Source organism: Zonotrichia albicollis, chromosome Z, assembly GCF_047830755.1.
Source record: "Zonotrichia albicollis isolate bZonAlb1 chromosome Z, bZonAlb1.hap1, whole genome shotgun sequence".
NCBI lineage: Eukaryota > Metazoa > Chordata > Aves > Passeriformes > Passerellidae > Zonotrichia > Zonotrichia albicollis.
The window spans coordinates 65,466,496-65,480,993 of record NC_133860.1 but is presented as its reverse complement, the minus strand read 5'-3'; the positions used below and the strand labels follow the sequence as shown (position 1 = coordinate 65,480,993).

The window sequence follows — 14,498 nt, the reverse complement described above, 5'->3', positions numbered from 1 at the left end:
GGAGATGTGGATGCACCAGAGAACTGGGCAATCACCAACCACATGAAATTTTTAACAAGAGCTACTGCCAGATTCTCAGGCTGGGACGGGGTAATCCTGGTTAAAAATACAAACTGGGGGACGAGAGCTGGAGAGCAGCCCTGTGGAATAAGATCTCAGAGACTGGGTCAGTGGCAAGTTTAATATGAGTCAGCAGCGCCTACCTACCCTGAAGATTGTGTTAAGCTTTTAGTAGCATATCAGTCAAAAAAGATCATCTACCAAACGCTAAAAACATTTGTAATAACTGCAGATTAAGGGGCTGTAATTTTTCTGAAGAGAAAAATACACACTTTCAGAGTCACTCAGGTGGTATATGGATGTGATTAAGATCTTTCACTTACCTGCCTTCCAAGTAATGGGAGCACTTCTTTGATCACAGACTGCACAGTGCTATCCTTATTTACTCGTAGAGAAACATATGCCATTCCAACCCTAAGGAGAAAAATACTTATTTTAGGATCTATCCCATGTGTACCTTTTTAAATTAAGTGTAGCTTTTTCTCAAACATATTTGCATTAGTTGAATAAAGTTGTTCACTGAGACTCATGGCAAATGTGGTATCAGCGCCACAGACAAGAAAACACTTTCATCTCAAGGACCAGCTAATTACAATTGTAGCACTAAAGATTAGCTTCTTCCTAATCACAAAGATAAATTGCCAGTTTTTAATAAAACTTGTCAATGCAGTTACAACAGCAAAATAAACACATGGTTAAATTTTATCCCCCAAGTCTTCAGAAATTAGCAGGTCCAGACCATTTTATTTCCACTACTAAACATGCTTAAAGTTCATACTGTCTCAGTGGTAAATTGTATAGCTGTTGGGTTTTTTTGATTGGTTTTTTTTTAAATATAATTTTCTTCTTCCTCATCTCACATGGGAAGTTGCACTGTAGTTCTTCCTACATCACATTTCTTCAAAAAATCCACTAATTTTTCAAGTGATGTGTATGTTATCATTTGTTTGCAGATGTAGTAAATGTAAAGTTGCATCTTTCTAACCAAACACATGATAAAAGAACTGCACAAGTTCCACTGTATGTTCCACACATGTAAAGAAACCCAAGGGTTTCCATCCATGGGGATGAATGTTATGCACACTACCCGTTCAGAAAAATGAACACAAGAATCCTGAAATAGAGAAAGAAACTGCACTCTCTGTTCTGCAGCTTCAATAATTGCAGCCAACAGGGTTAGACTACACAGGACAAATGTAGTCAAGCAGAATAACCTTGTGATCAAGAAGGAAAATACTCACTTTAGCCAGGCAGGATAAATTCTGATCACTTCTTCATCCTTTGGTTTGGCTCTGATGATCCAGGCTTCAGGAACAGATTCTCGGAATACTGAGCCCAAGTTGCTGTCCTCTGCAGCATCATTCCTGTTGATAACATCATCAGAGAGCAGCACCTGCTGTGTAAAGGTCTGAAGCTCATACTCCTGCTGGTCATCATTTATGTAGTACGCCCTCAAAGCAGCCTCCTAAAACACAGCAAGTTAAATTAACATTTACTTGAAAAGACACCATTAATACCTATACAGCCACACATATTATAAATACCCGATTTATGAAATGAAAATTGAATGCATGTTCTAACCTTAGAGTGTATACATAGCAATGGCAAAAAAATCAAAACAAGAGTGAAGTTTTGAAAACAAATTTCAGTTAACATGAAAAAAGAAAGCTTGAGATATCCATGTATTTGAACACAATCATTTTTGGCAAGTAATAGTCATTTTAAGACCAAATGTAAAAATCCAGGTCAAATAAATCTACATTCATGCATGTAAAATTTAGTCCACAAGGAAAATGATAAATTACACTTGACTGAACACAACTCTGCCTATTCGGTCTTCTTGCATTAAGGAATGCCAAAAATTAGTGAGCGTCTCAGCCACAACCCACACACCTGTGAAGAGGCAAGGGAAGGGCTGTCTTTGCAAGATGCACCCAGAAATTTTACACCTACAATGGGCCCATGCCTGCAGCACCTCTGCTAGCACAGACGCTGCAGTCAATACAGCTCACTTGTAAGAACTTGTATTCTTCTTCTCTGGTATTAAAAGTGCCAGCCTGGTAAAATGTGCTTGAAAGGCAAGTAGCATTCCTAAATAAAAGTGCTTCCAGTCCTGTACATAGTCTTTTCTTAAAGATCTTTGACATGCAGAACACTACAAACCTTTTGCAAAACTCCAGTTGATTTTGAGCAAAGTATCAAGATAAAAAAATCCTAACGATCTTTAGAGCTTTATATTGTCAAAATTCTGATGTAGTCTGTTCTTCAGACTTCTTTGCCAAGTCTGTACGACTCTGAGACCTCACCATGCACAAATTTGATTGTGAACCACCCTGTTCCCCCTCTGGGATTTATCTCTCACAGCACGGGGGTCTCTGCCTAGCCCAGTAAATAAAGATCAGTACAGCACACTTGATTTCGTACGAAGTAATTTTTCCATCCCAGATGGAACACTGGAAAAGCTCGAGAGGGGCCAGTACATGATCAATATTTGATTATTTTCACAACCAAGGGATGGAAATAACTATAATAAGCTTTAGTGTTCAAAGCTGATTAACTCAAGTGCAATATTGGTGACTGTCCAGGATAAATACCAAACCTCTACTACAGAAAAGGAGCAAGATCTAAAGAGCTGGTTATCCTGTATTGCTTGTATCAGTAAAATCAGGCTTCAGACTAACACCAGGAAGCAGAATGACTGTTCAACATGTGATACTGTGGTTGCCATTGTGCTACAGATATGTAAGCCACCATTTCCTCAGATGCTCAAAAATAGGAGCACTACCTGAAGAAGTCAAATTACGTTGCAGTGTTGTAGCCCATTCACAGATTTTTGTTGTTATTGTTCAATTACATTTCTAAAACTTAGCTTTTTACTACTGTAATATGAAATTACATGTATCACACTGGAAAACTGACCCTCACTGGGTATCTTACCACAACTTCTTCATTTTTTGCAATCCTTGGAACTGAAATTAGTCGAAATTGGTTGCGTTTCACTGCATCATTCCCATCAAATATCTTTAGTGTTTGTTTACCTGAATAAAAACAATTATATTTCATTAACACACACCTTGAATAAAAAAACCAAAAAACCCTGTGCTTTTAACCCACTGAAATGCTTCTTCGTGGGAACATTCTTTGTCACAGGTGAAGCTGTGAGGTGAATATTTTAAATTTTGTTTTGTTACGGTTCATTTAAAACAGGGGAACATTCAGGGAGGAAAGAGGGATGAGTAATCAGAATTTTATCCTGGCTTTTGATATAACTGTTACAACCAGACTGTGTATGTTATCACTTCTTCATCCTCAGCATTCAAGAATGCATTTATTATTGACAAGTTGAACAACTTGAAGACCAAGACAAAATGCCACTGCCTTCAGAATACCTACCAGAGCACTGCCAGTTCTGAGCAAGTGCTTCCAAGGAAAGTCCTTAAAATAACTGGTTAAGTGTACAGGCAATTGGAGGAAACAAGGACAGGGATACAGGGACAAGAGAAAAGAAGAAAGAAAGTACAGCAAATGAAGACCTTCAGCCTTTTGCTGTGTTTCACTTCACTAAAGCCTTATTAAGTCATGCTCACTTCACTAAAGCCTTATGAAATTCATGCTTAAACTGTTGAGCACAGATTGTTGCATAAACATCTGTGAAAGGGTGTAGAGTGAAGGATTTCAGGTTCACCTTTCACAAAGATGGGTAATGACGCAGGTACAGCCTGCTGTATGACAAAGTCTCTCTCTTAAGCAACGCTTTTAAGAGTAATAGCAAAGTGCAACAATATTCTCATAGAAGAGGCAGGCTTTGAGAGGTTTTGGGAACAAGTTAATATTACCAGTGCATTAAATGTCTCCTTACTGCCTCTGGAAAGGAAACCAAGTTAATCAATCCAAACAAAAAAGGAGATCCCATTGAGACAGACCTTGTGTCCTCTCCTGATCACATCTTTATGAAAACCCTGATGAGCTGCTGACTTTTGCAGGTTCTTGCAGGTACTCCCCGAGCTGATGCTTTACAGCAGACATAACTATTTATCACTGACAGAATATGCCCTTTTCATTGCAGTATTGGACAGAGTGATTTACAGAAGTCACCCATTGTACAGCACAGTGTTACAGTCTGATCTCACAATAAATCTGTACACCTGCATTCATCATCAAGTAGTATAGCCACCAGAAGATATCCCTTGGAGTGTCAGAAGTATTAGGTGAAAGCCACACATACCAGCTGTAACGCTCACACAGCTGGTTAATCATGCAGCCTGTTAGCGCACATTGTAAAGGAGATGTGTTACATACTGGAGCCTACTTCCACGCTTCCCTTACAGCTTGGAAGCACTTTGTAGTACAGAATAAAATACAAAGAGCCTTTTGCTCCCAAATAATATTGGCTTTTAGGTTCAATGAAGCACACTAGACAATTGCTGTTTACCACAGAAGGATTAAAAAGGAGAACTGAAACTGGAGGAAGAACATCACCAAACCACCTCTAACTGATGACTGATTAAAAAGCAAGCAAGAATCCAGGCAGAAATGTGCATCACTGGATATCTCAATGCTATAGTGGCAGATTACGAGGAAAGGCTGCAGTGTGTAACTACTTAGCAAGGACACCTCAGTGCTAGCTTTCTTGGACCACCTGAAACTAATCCACCTACTTCTGCTTCAGTGTATGCTCTCAAACTTCAATCAAAAGCAGACACCACAGAACTAAAGGATTATCTAAAGGATTAACTAAAGGATTATCACTTATGTGTGAAAGCAGTCTTCTAAAAATAAGAGTCTACCCCTCAAAAAAAATCATGATACCTTAATTCTTATGATCTTTATTTCTCCTTATTCTGAAATGTGACAGCTATGCTTGGACTTTGTTTTCAGTGTAGACTTGTCCACTTCTTAAGAATATTTCTGCACCATCAGTTCTACTGGTAGTGGCAGAATGTGTGTGCAAGGATGTTCTCATTACATAGCACGAAAACCTCACTGCACAGTCCCTAGTACAGCCTCCCATCCTACTGCCAAGTCATCCTAGTCTCTCCTGGGACAAAATTGGCTATGTTGGCAGGTCTGGTGGCAGGCGTCCCTACCCATGTCAGGGGGATTGAGGCCAGATGATCCCTGAGGTCCCTTTTAACTCAAACCATTCCAAGATTCTATTATGATATTCAAAACCTTAGTGAATGCGACCAGCTGCTCTGAGTGACCTTGCTTGAGCAGGAGGCTGTCTTAGATAATCTCCATACTGCCTCCAACCTCAGCCATGCTGTCACTCTTTGGAGAGAAGCCTGTATAACAGATAATGTACAAAGAAAAAAACAGAAATGGAATAAATAAAATCACAGAATTATAAAATAGTTCGGGTTGTAAGTGGCCTTCAAGGATCATGGAGTACAAAAATCCTGACAGGGACATCTTTCAGTAGATCAGGTTGCTCAGAGCAACACCCAACCTGGTATGATACATTGTGACTTTTCAATTATTTTTGTTGATATGAAAAGTAGTATCACTGTGGATTTTCAGTTTTCCAATTATCACAGTGGTTGTATCTGTTGGCAATTTCTTTTTAGCCACAATATAAGGAAGATTTAAATATCATCAACTCTTACTTCAGAAGTACCCTTGAAACCCAAGAACCATTGCACTGAGGCCATAACACACACCAGGAAGTGACCTACTCCTTTAAATTCTGCTGGATCTATGCCAGAATGAGTGGAATTCTTTTAAACACAGACTTCTGTCAGAGTGATCTCCATGGTAACTACAGCATAGACAAATGTTAACCAAAAGACACACTGTGTCCTGGGTGACCTTCTTTAGAGCTAACACAACTTGAGAAAACAAGTAAACACAGGTTTCTGACAGCACAGCTGATGTTCTGGATATGAAATTTCCTAACACTATCAAAATTTCTGCTGTTTTCTCTAGCAATCCAGAAAGTAGACAACCATCTGAGAATAAAAACATTCATCCAAGTTCTAGTACTTGTTTTCATTTGCTGTGCCTTTGTAGTCTGCTCTTGTGAGATACTAGTTGGCCTGAAAGAATCCCTAGCAATTGTAAATGGAGAATATTTTATGAGCTCTCCATGTCTTAAGAAGAGTCAAACAACAGTTGGATTGACTCTCAAAATAAACTGGTTTACAAGAATAAGTTTAGATCTACGGACCAGTAGTAATGTTCTAAGCTCTAAGCCTATTTCTTAGATAAATAAGCATAATGTTGCTAATCTGGTATCCATCACACAAAAAACCTCCTCAGCTTCATCACTGAAAAATCACATTTAATTTTGTCACCGTCCTCCTCACAGGGGACACTTCTACTGCAACCCAGCGAAAAATGGCTTGCTTGCCCATGAGCTTCTGGAAGCACATTAACAAAAGAAAAAACAGCTACATACTGCAATTAGTCATCCAGAAATACATTTCTCCATTGAGTCAAGAGCACATCCAACACATGTAAATTAAGGGGTGTTTTATGCCAGTCTGATTTGTCTAACTAGCCTTGGCATGAAGCTCAACTACAACCACTTCTGAAATTAGGTAAAGCTCTTCCATCCACCTGTTCCAGTTTTTAAATATTAGAAAATGATCCAGCTACCAAAGTGAAGTCTACCTCTGCTTAGTATATATATATATATATATATGTATATGTATATATATATATATAAATATATATATACATAAAAAACACCTTGCTAATATGAAACAGATGCATTTATCAAATTGTGGTACTTAAAGGAGTTAATGCCTGTTTTGTAATACTGGCACCTCACTGCTAAATGTCTATTATCTTTTCCTGCTGGATCAGAGTACACAGTATCAGGACTTTCTCCTGAAAAACACATCTTTTTTTTCTTACCATGGGATCCTGAGCTGAAAATAACCTGTTATTAACGTTTAGCCTTTCCAAGGAGAAAGTAACTAAAAGTTAACTCCAGGCATAATTTACCAAAGTGTGGAACTTGATTTCAGAGGCTAAGATACCAAGTTTTCCTGGGAAAAGGATAAAACAGCATTGGATAAATCTAAAGTTCCCTTTAACTTCCAAATCCCCACAGACATGCTTCTGAAAAGACTTATGTGTGGCTTGAGACAGACAGGAAAATTATGCAGTCCTGAATTATTTTGCCACTTAAGAAAGCTTAAGGCCTATACTGAGTGTATTTGTGAAAATTACTCTTAAAAGACCAAATTCTAGCAATGTAGCTTACCAAGAACAACTCTTTCTGAAACAACCTGTGTTATTTACATGCTTTATGCTCTTCTACTTCACAGAGTGGGGACTATCCAAGTTTGGTTTATCTCAGTATTAGGATTCAAAACCCTACATGATGGCATTTATGTATGTAAGAATTAAGTATTTTTTCTTTTACTGTCCTTGAAGAGAGCCTTCCAGAATCCCAGATTCCTTCCTCCCACCCTTCCTTTTCTTTCCTTCCTTCTTTCCCTAGCTCTTTCTCTCCCAAGAGAGCCATTTGCAGGTGTGTGCCTTCTCTGAACGTGTTTCCTTGAGCAGCTGAAACTCCCCCAGCTTCAAGACAACTTTGAAGCACAAATCTGTGTTAACACCTGTCCTCCCATTCTGGTAGCCACCTCTTAACCCTTCTTCTCTTAGTTTTTAGAGCCTTTCCAAGCATCTGCTGAGGAACATGTGACATGTTTAGTTATCTGCAAGCAGTTACAGAAGAACACAGTGTCCTTTTTTATGAAAGCTTAAAGTTTTCTTAAATATCTTTAGGGGAAAAATCCCTCCCCACATGCTGTCCTTGCTGCTTCTGGAAAACAGTTTGTTCCTGCTTGCAGAATTACAGTGGAGTCAGCTGGTTTGGGACAAGACATAAGCAAACTCTAAGCCAACAACGTGGGTCTATCTAACACAAAATCATTTCACCTCTTACTCAGCAGACGAACAGTAACCTGAGCAAGGCAAAACAGAGGCTGTGGAAGGACATGCTATGAAACATCTGTTTGCTGACAGCACTGCAGCTCCCATTTCTCTGGTAGACAGGTTCCTCTAACACCTCCTCCAGAATGGGTTTTCACTGATGGCTGAATTTTGTCCTGCAGAAGAGGGACGCATGCTGAGTCAGACAGTTCACTTGCAGCCAGTGAGTGCTGGGAGACTCCCACAGGGCAGAGAGAGTCCTCTGCCAAACCCGCTTGTGTGTCTGTTAAATCTATCAACTCAGAAAGTGTGTGATTGTTTTTATGTTAATTTTATGCTTTTGGTTTCAGTATCTTGGTAGGCTAAATATAGTGGTTGATTTAACACATTTAAACCACCAATATTAAGACTTAGATCTTCTAACTTTATATTTCACTCAACCAGTCCATTACAATAGCAAAGTAACAAAAATGAATGCAGACTACTAATTCAAATCTTCTAACAATACTAAACTACAGACTTGGTATCCTTTTCTGATGGCTTCTCTCCTGTGGAAAAAGTGTGTCTTTCCACATCAATATTATTCAATTTGTTCTGACTAGTTTTCAGTGTTTTTAGAAATACGTACCCCTAAAACATAAAGAGCTGGAATTAAGAAAAGCTAAATATTCTGGAATGTAATTGAGTTCAGACACTCTTGAGGGAAAGCATGGCAACATCCCAAAGACATGGCTGATGTAGTGAGTCAACACACAGAAGCAGTGAGCAGCCCCTTCTTGACCCACGTTGTACAAAGGGTGTTATCCCGAGACAGGTGAGAGGCACAGCCCTCTACAACTGTGTCATTGTCATGTTAACTTCAGCAGTTCATGACTCCCCACAGACAGAGGTACAACAACACAACAGCTGGCAGGTGACCCTCAGTAACTTTACCAGGTAGGTTACCAGAAAAGCCATGTCCTGAGCTGACCCGAGGCCATCAGTCCCATCATCTGGGGGCGGCACACACCACAGGAGTCCACAGGGGAAGTTCTGTAGGACACCTCACTGAGCAAGGAGGTCACTCAGCTTGCAAGGATATATGAGATACATGTGATACATTTCTGGGGTGGTACAAGGGTTGTTAGGGGAACTGGAGGAGAGGAATCAAAGCGAGAGATAAAAGCCATTTGGGGAAGAAGTAGTGTGGGAAAATAGAAGGATAAGGAGACAAAGGAAGTTGGTCACGTTTAAAGAAGTCACTGGTTGGTACTGCATGGCCATGCCCTGGTTTGCATCACCACAGTCTGTCCTGTCTTACCAGCAAATGCTATTTCTGACTCTTTTTGTGAGCGTGGTTTTAGCCGAGCTTTCTAAATCACAGTGAAGTTACTGCACTCTACACTCCAAAGTTTTGTGAAAATTCATTACAAAAAAGAAATATTTTATAACACTGTTCTCTTTAAAACACAACTAATGATACTTCACATGACCATTGAAAATATACCATCTACTGCTGCTTTCTCCAGTCCAGAGATGGCCTGAACAACTGACACATTGAAGTTTGCATCTTGCCCTGAATTTTCATATCTTTTTTCTTCTTTTGGGAAGGCTAAACTAAAGCTGAACTGGTGTCTACTAATGCTTCCAATGAATCCAGCTGAAATATCTGGATACATAATTTGCTCTTTTTGACAGTCATAAGGGAAATACGCTTAATTGTTGAAATGTAGAAGCCCTCACACTCAACCACTTAAGTCACTTAAAACACTGGAAAAATCAAAGTTGTTTAGACAAACTGCAGTTAGAGCATTTTCCCATAATAAAGAAGTATGGTGACGGATCACAACATAAAGTCACTCAGGAACTAAGAAAGTGAAAGAGGATGCTTGAGATTTCTTCTATTACTGATTTAACTACTTATTGAGCTGATTTTTAAAAATTCCAAATACCACTTGCACAATCAGCCTCTTAATTTAACAAGAACTTCAGGATTAAAAAAAAATATTAGTGTTTATTGATTTCAAATGTCCTTTTTTACAACAATCCACGCAGTTCCATTAGGTAGCATGTACCATGTTATTCTACTTACTAATATGGATATAGGGGTGGGAAGCTCTTAAACTGCAGTTTTATCTCATCTTCTAAAAAGCAAGAACTTGGTTGTTACCAACCCAGAAAACTCCACATGCTTAAAAATTTAACTGCACAAAAAACAGCCAGTCAGTCCTGTTTACTGCAACATGCCCAAGCCAAAAAAATTCACCTGATGTCCTCAACAACATTTGGATCCAGAGAACAGAGAAGCAAAAGGCTCTGAAAAGACATTGCTGTCTGACCTCCAAATTTATAGTTTATCTATGAATTATTAACATTATGTTTTCTTTCTTCAATTACCAAGTTGAGAGAAATGATCTCTTTGTCAAGGTAATGAACAGATTGCCACTTATGTCAACCTACCAATGGAAATACCAAGGAGACATTTGTATGGCCCTGGATAAGTATGTTGGACCAAAACTTTGGACCTGAAATTAAAACCTAACATTAGAAAAATAACCATTTAATATTTTGTCATAAGGCAATACAAGTTAAGATTATATGAATAAAGAAATGGGTCACTATTCATCCCTTACTAAAATTTTGCTTACTTGAATCGGTTGAAATTTGAATGTCTTTTGTTGATCCTTGTGTTGACCCATCAACATCATCATCTTCATCTGTAAAAGAGAGACATTTTAAAGATGGATTTTTGTTGATTTGCATGTAGGGAAGAAGGTGTTGGCCATTTCAGAACAGCTTCCATCAAACAAACTAACACAAAAAGAACCAGTCAGAAAAGCGCACTTTCTCTTTCTACCTATTTTATGATAATAATTCATAGCATTAAAACTGCATTACAAAAACAAAACTGCATTGTCATGTAGCTACAGTGAAGGCACACATGAGATCCTTATAGTTCATGAGATCCTTATAATTCATTCTTTTCTGAAGTCATGATGTTTGACTGTCACTGAAGTATGGATGTTTCCATTAAGTTTTAAATTACCAAACCAATCCAGCCTTCCAGTCAGAAATATTGATGTTATAGAAGTCATTTCCACAACGGAAAAACAAAGTTACTGACACCCAAGGAGAAAGAAACTGCTGCTCTCTAGAAGAGGACTTTGACAGTAGAGTCAAAGCTAGGAGCTAACAAGTCAGAAAATAAAACCATACATAAGATATTCCAAAAGATTGAAATAAATGCTGTGAACATTCTGCATTTGCTTTTGTGCAGAACATCCTCACTGTGTTCTTATTCCTGATACTCAGGGCCATATAAGACCAGTGCAAATCCAAACATGATCAATTTTCCTTTTCTGAGGGTAGCAGTGGAGTGCAATGCAAGTGCTCATCAAATAACAGTATTCACACTAACACACACTGAAAATCCCAGTCAGTCCTGACTGGGATGCAGACAAAACTTCCAAAAGATATAAGCCAGGCAACACCTTTATAAAAACTATGCCTTGCAGCTGAGGCAGAAAGCAAGAAAGAAAGTATAAAATAAAACAAGTAAAGGCAGATCTTGAGAGCAAAAGAGGTACTGCGGAAGTCAAAATCCGAAAGCAGGAGAACTTCCAAGAAGCAGAATCATAGCAGGTCAAGAAGGTCCTAGGCAATAGTCCTAAACTTGACACCAGGTAACTCACTGAATATTTGGGTAATGCTTCAAGTGTCTACAAGAAGACCAACAACAATGCTTTTGAGTTGTGGCTTTTAAAATATAAAAAGTGTGTTGAGATATTTTCCCTCTTATAGCTAACAGACAAACAGATCAAGTTTCAAACTGGAGAGAAATTTAGACAGTATGGTCTTGAAACACCTCAAAATAAGAGAAACCTGAATGCCTTCTTGAATTTCATTCCAGATAATTAGTTTTTTTTTTAAAAAAAAAAGAAGCAGTAAATATAACAATAGGAAATTACTGCTCCTGATGGCGCTCAACCCTTTTCTTTCCCAGTTTAGCCGAGAAGAAGCTGACTTCTTCTATTACACTTTCTCCTTCAGTCTGAGTAGTAGGGAAATCTACACCAACAGCATCTTGAAACTATTCCAGTGAAGTTCAATGACTTTGAAATTTGTTACGATAGGAATCATTTGGAGGAAGAGGCTCCACACTGCTCTATCATTGCATCTCTTGGTAGCTCAAGAGTTCAAAAGAAGTCTCTTCCAACACAGAGATGTTTGCTGAATGCTGGTGATGAAGCTTAGCATTTATGCTGTGGCAAAAGCTGCTCCAGACAAATGGTCCCCAGCAGGTCAGCGATGATGGCTGCGCTCATTCACCGCACAGGACAAATCATCTGGCACTTGCCAACCACCAGCTTGGAACGAGCTGTGCCTATGCCTGCAGCAGGCAACGCATCCAGGCCACTGCCAACACTCTCTGTACTCAGACTGGTGCTTCCACGATCTTATGAGTGATGTCTTTTGTCAGCTGTGGCAACTGAGGAGCACCTTCTGTGCATGCCATGTCAGGAGAATTTCTTAATGAGCCTGCCATCACACAGAAGTGCTAATTATCTTTTGACAAAGGAATTCCTTGCTTCCCTGAAACACCCCTAACATGTACACAATCTTTAGCAAGATCTGCCACCCGGAATCTATGCTTTTCTCCTGAAAAAACAGCAACAACTCCTGGGGCAGCTGTCCTGAGTTGCTTCATTGTCAGAGGAGCATTAAATACATCCTAAGAGAGTATCAGGGAGCTGCTGGATTCATGACACATCTTGGTAACTTTCAGCACATACCAGGAGCTAGTGGGGTTTCACAAGAAGACAAAGGTCTGTTCTGTGAACATGGGTAACAAGAAGGACTAAAAGGCTAGAGCACTGAGCTTCCTTGACCGAGGTTGATGCGAGAACTAGTTCAAGACAATTCTTGGCTCTGCCTTTGAGGAAGAATTTGGGCAAAGAAAAAGAGAATATAGCAATAGCATCCAGTGCTATTGGCAGTGACCTGCAGACACCTGATTTTCAGCAGATGACTGAGAATGGGAAACATCCAGCAACAGGTCTGGAAGCAAGCCTCAACAGGATGTGGATGGTATAAAAGAAGTCACGCGGAGACACCAGACATATTCAGCACGTAGGTGCTAAACCAAGATGCAAAAAAGCAGTGTCAACTACGGAAACCCAGAACAAAACACTTTATGCACAGCAGAGTGCAAGGGAGGTGCTGCACCACAAATATTACTCACCACACCTTGTGCTAAGCCACAGCTGTGGCTCACTGACCATGAAAGAAAGGAAGTTGTCAATTGCTGAGGCAGCTGTCAAGGTCACAGGCAGGCAACAGACCTGCAGCAGGAGGAAAGGGGAGCAGCCCCATGGCTCGGGCTCTCCTCCCCTCGGTGGAGCCTCCATCCTGAGAGGCTGCTGCCCACTGCATCATGGGGAGCTAAGCCCAAGGGGCAGAAATTCTCATAGGCCACAGGAAAGAGAGCCTGTGTTAGAAATGAGATTTTTCAAGGTGTTGCTATACCATCCCTCTGTGACACACAGGCTAAGGACTATAAAAATACATTCTGGCTTTCCAAACAAGGTGGGTTTTATTCAATTTCATTTTTTCCCCTTCATGCCACAACAAAGCACTGGAAATGGTCCCAATTAAGTTAGTGAATTTTCTTCCATTCCTATGTATCTGCTTCTGACCACAAGCTAATGGCTGCATTCCCTCAATTCAAAGGATCAGAAAAACTTTTTCATTAAAGCAATGCAAAAATGGCATTCTTACTTTAAAAAACCTCGACTATGTGTAATATGAAATAACACACTTAGCATGTAGCATAGTCCTGAAATAGAAAATCTTTTCTACCATCTCTTAAAATATTGAAGGAAGAGACTAGAAGGTGTAGCTAAAATTGTGTAGCTTGGATTCTTTCACTTAAGGTGCTCCACGTTCAATTTTATTAAGACGTGGTTTAAAAATAAAAAAAATGTGAAACTCAGACATCTTAAAAGAACACACCACTGTTGAAAAGAGAAACTTGGCATCAGAAAACTCAAACCAAAGATTCTATTTTAAAGGTTTGTGATTAACTTTTCTTAGTTATAATAATCAACTTTATCATCCCTTAAACCTTTGGGACACTTGTGAAATACCTAACAATGGAACGGAATCAAAGTTCACAGCGAATCCTGCAGCACAATTAAGCTCATCTAGACTAGATTGTGTTTTGGTTACTTCTTATGTTGGAAACATTAGGAACTCTGTGGTTTTCAAGTGGGTGCTATACTACATCTTTTACCACTAGCAGGCAAATTTATTAAAAAGAAAAAACACTCATTGAAGAAAACCCAATCCACAAGAGCAGCCTAAGTGCTCCTGTCTGCCTTTGGCAGGTCACTGGAGCGGCAGAGCTCGGTCAGGCGGCTCACGCGTGGCAGCGCTTCTGCTGCGGCCCCTGCACACAGCACACAGGGACTGCTCGTCACCAGCCCTCCTCGCCAAAACCACACCTGAGCCACGAGCACTAAGCTCAAGAGCAATCTGACATGTTGAAAAAAGAGCAGTGGCAAATATCTGACTTT

At 39.6% G+C, this 14,498-nt stretch overlaps 1 protein-coding gene across 2 annotated transcripts in view; it reads right to left on the bottom strand.

Annotated features, from left to right (window-relative positions):
- Positions 1 to 14,498, bottom strand: part of DGKQ (diacylglycerol kinase theta) — an 87,024-nt gene that overhangs the window by 33,138 nt on the left and 39,388 nt on the right. For both annotated transcript variants that reach the window (XR_012578202.1, XM_074533077.1), the window contains exons 7-10: positions 10,572 to 10,640; positions 2,998 to 3,098; positions 1,302 to 1,525; positions 384 to 474 (exon numbers count right to left, since the gene is read on the bottom strand). Coding sequence is in view for 1 of the 2 variants with exons in the window: in XM_074533077.1 (XP_074389178.1) it covers positions 384 to 474; positions 1,302 to 1,525; positions 2,998 to 3,098; positions 10,572 to 10,640 (485 nt within the window). In the remaining variant the exon portion in view is untranslated. The remainder of the gene's footprint in view (positions 1 to 383; positions 475 to 1,301; positions 1,526 to 2,997; positions 3,099 to 10,571; positions 10,641 to 14,498) is intronic.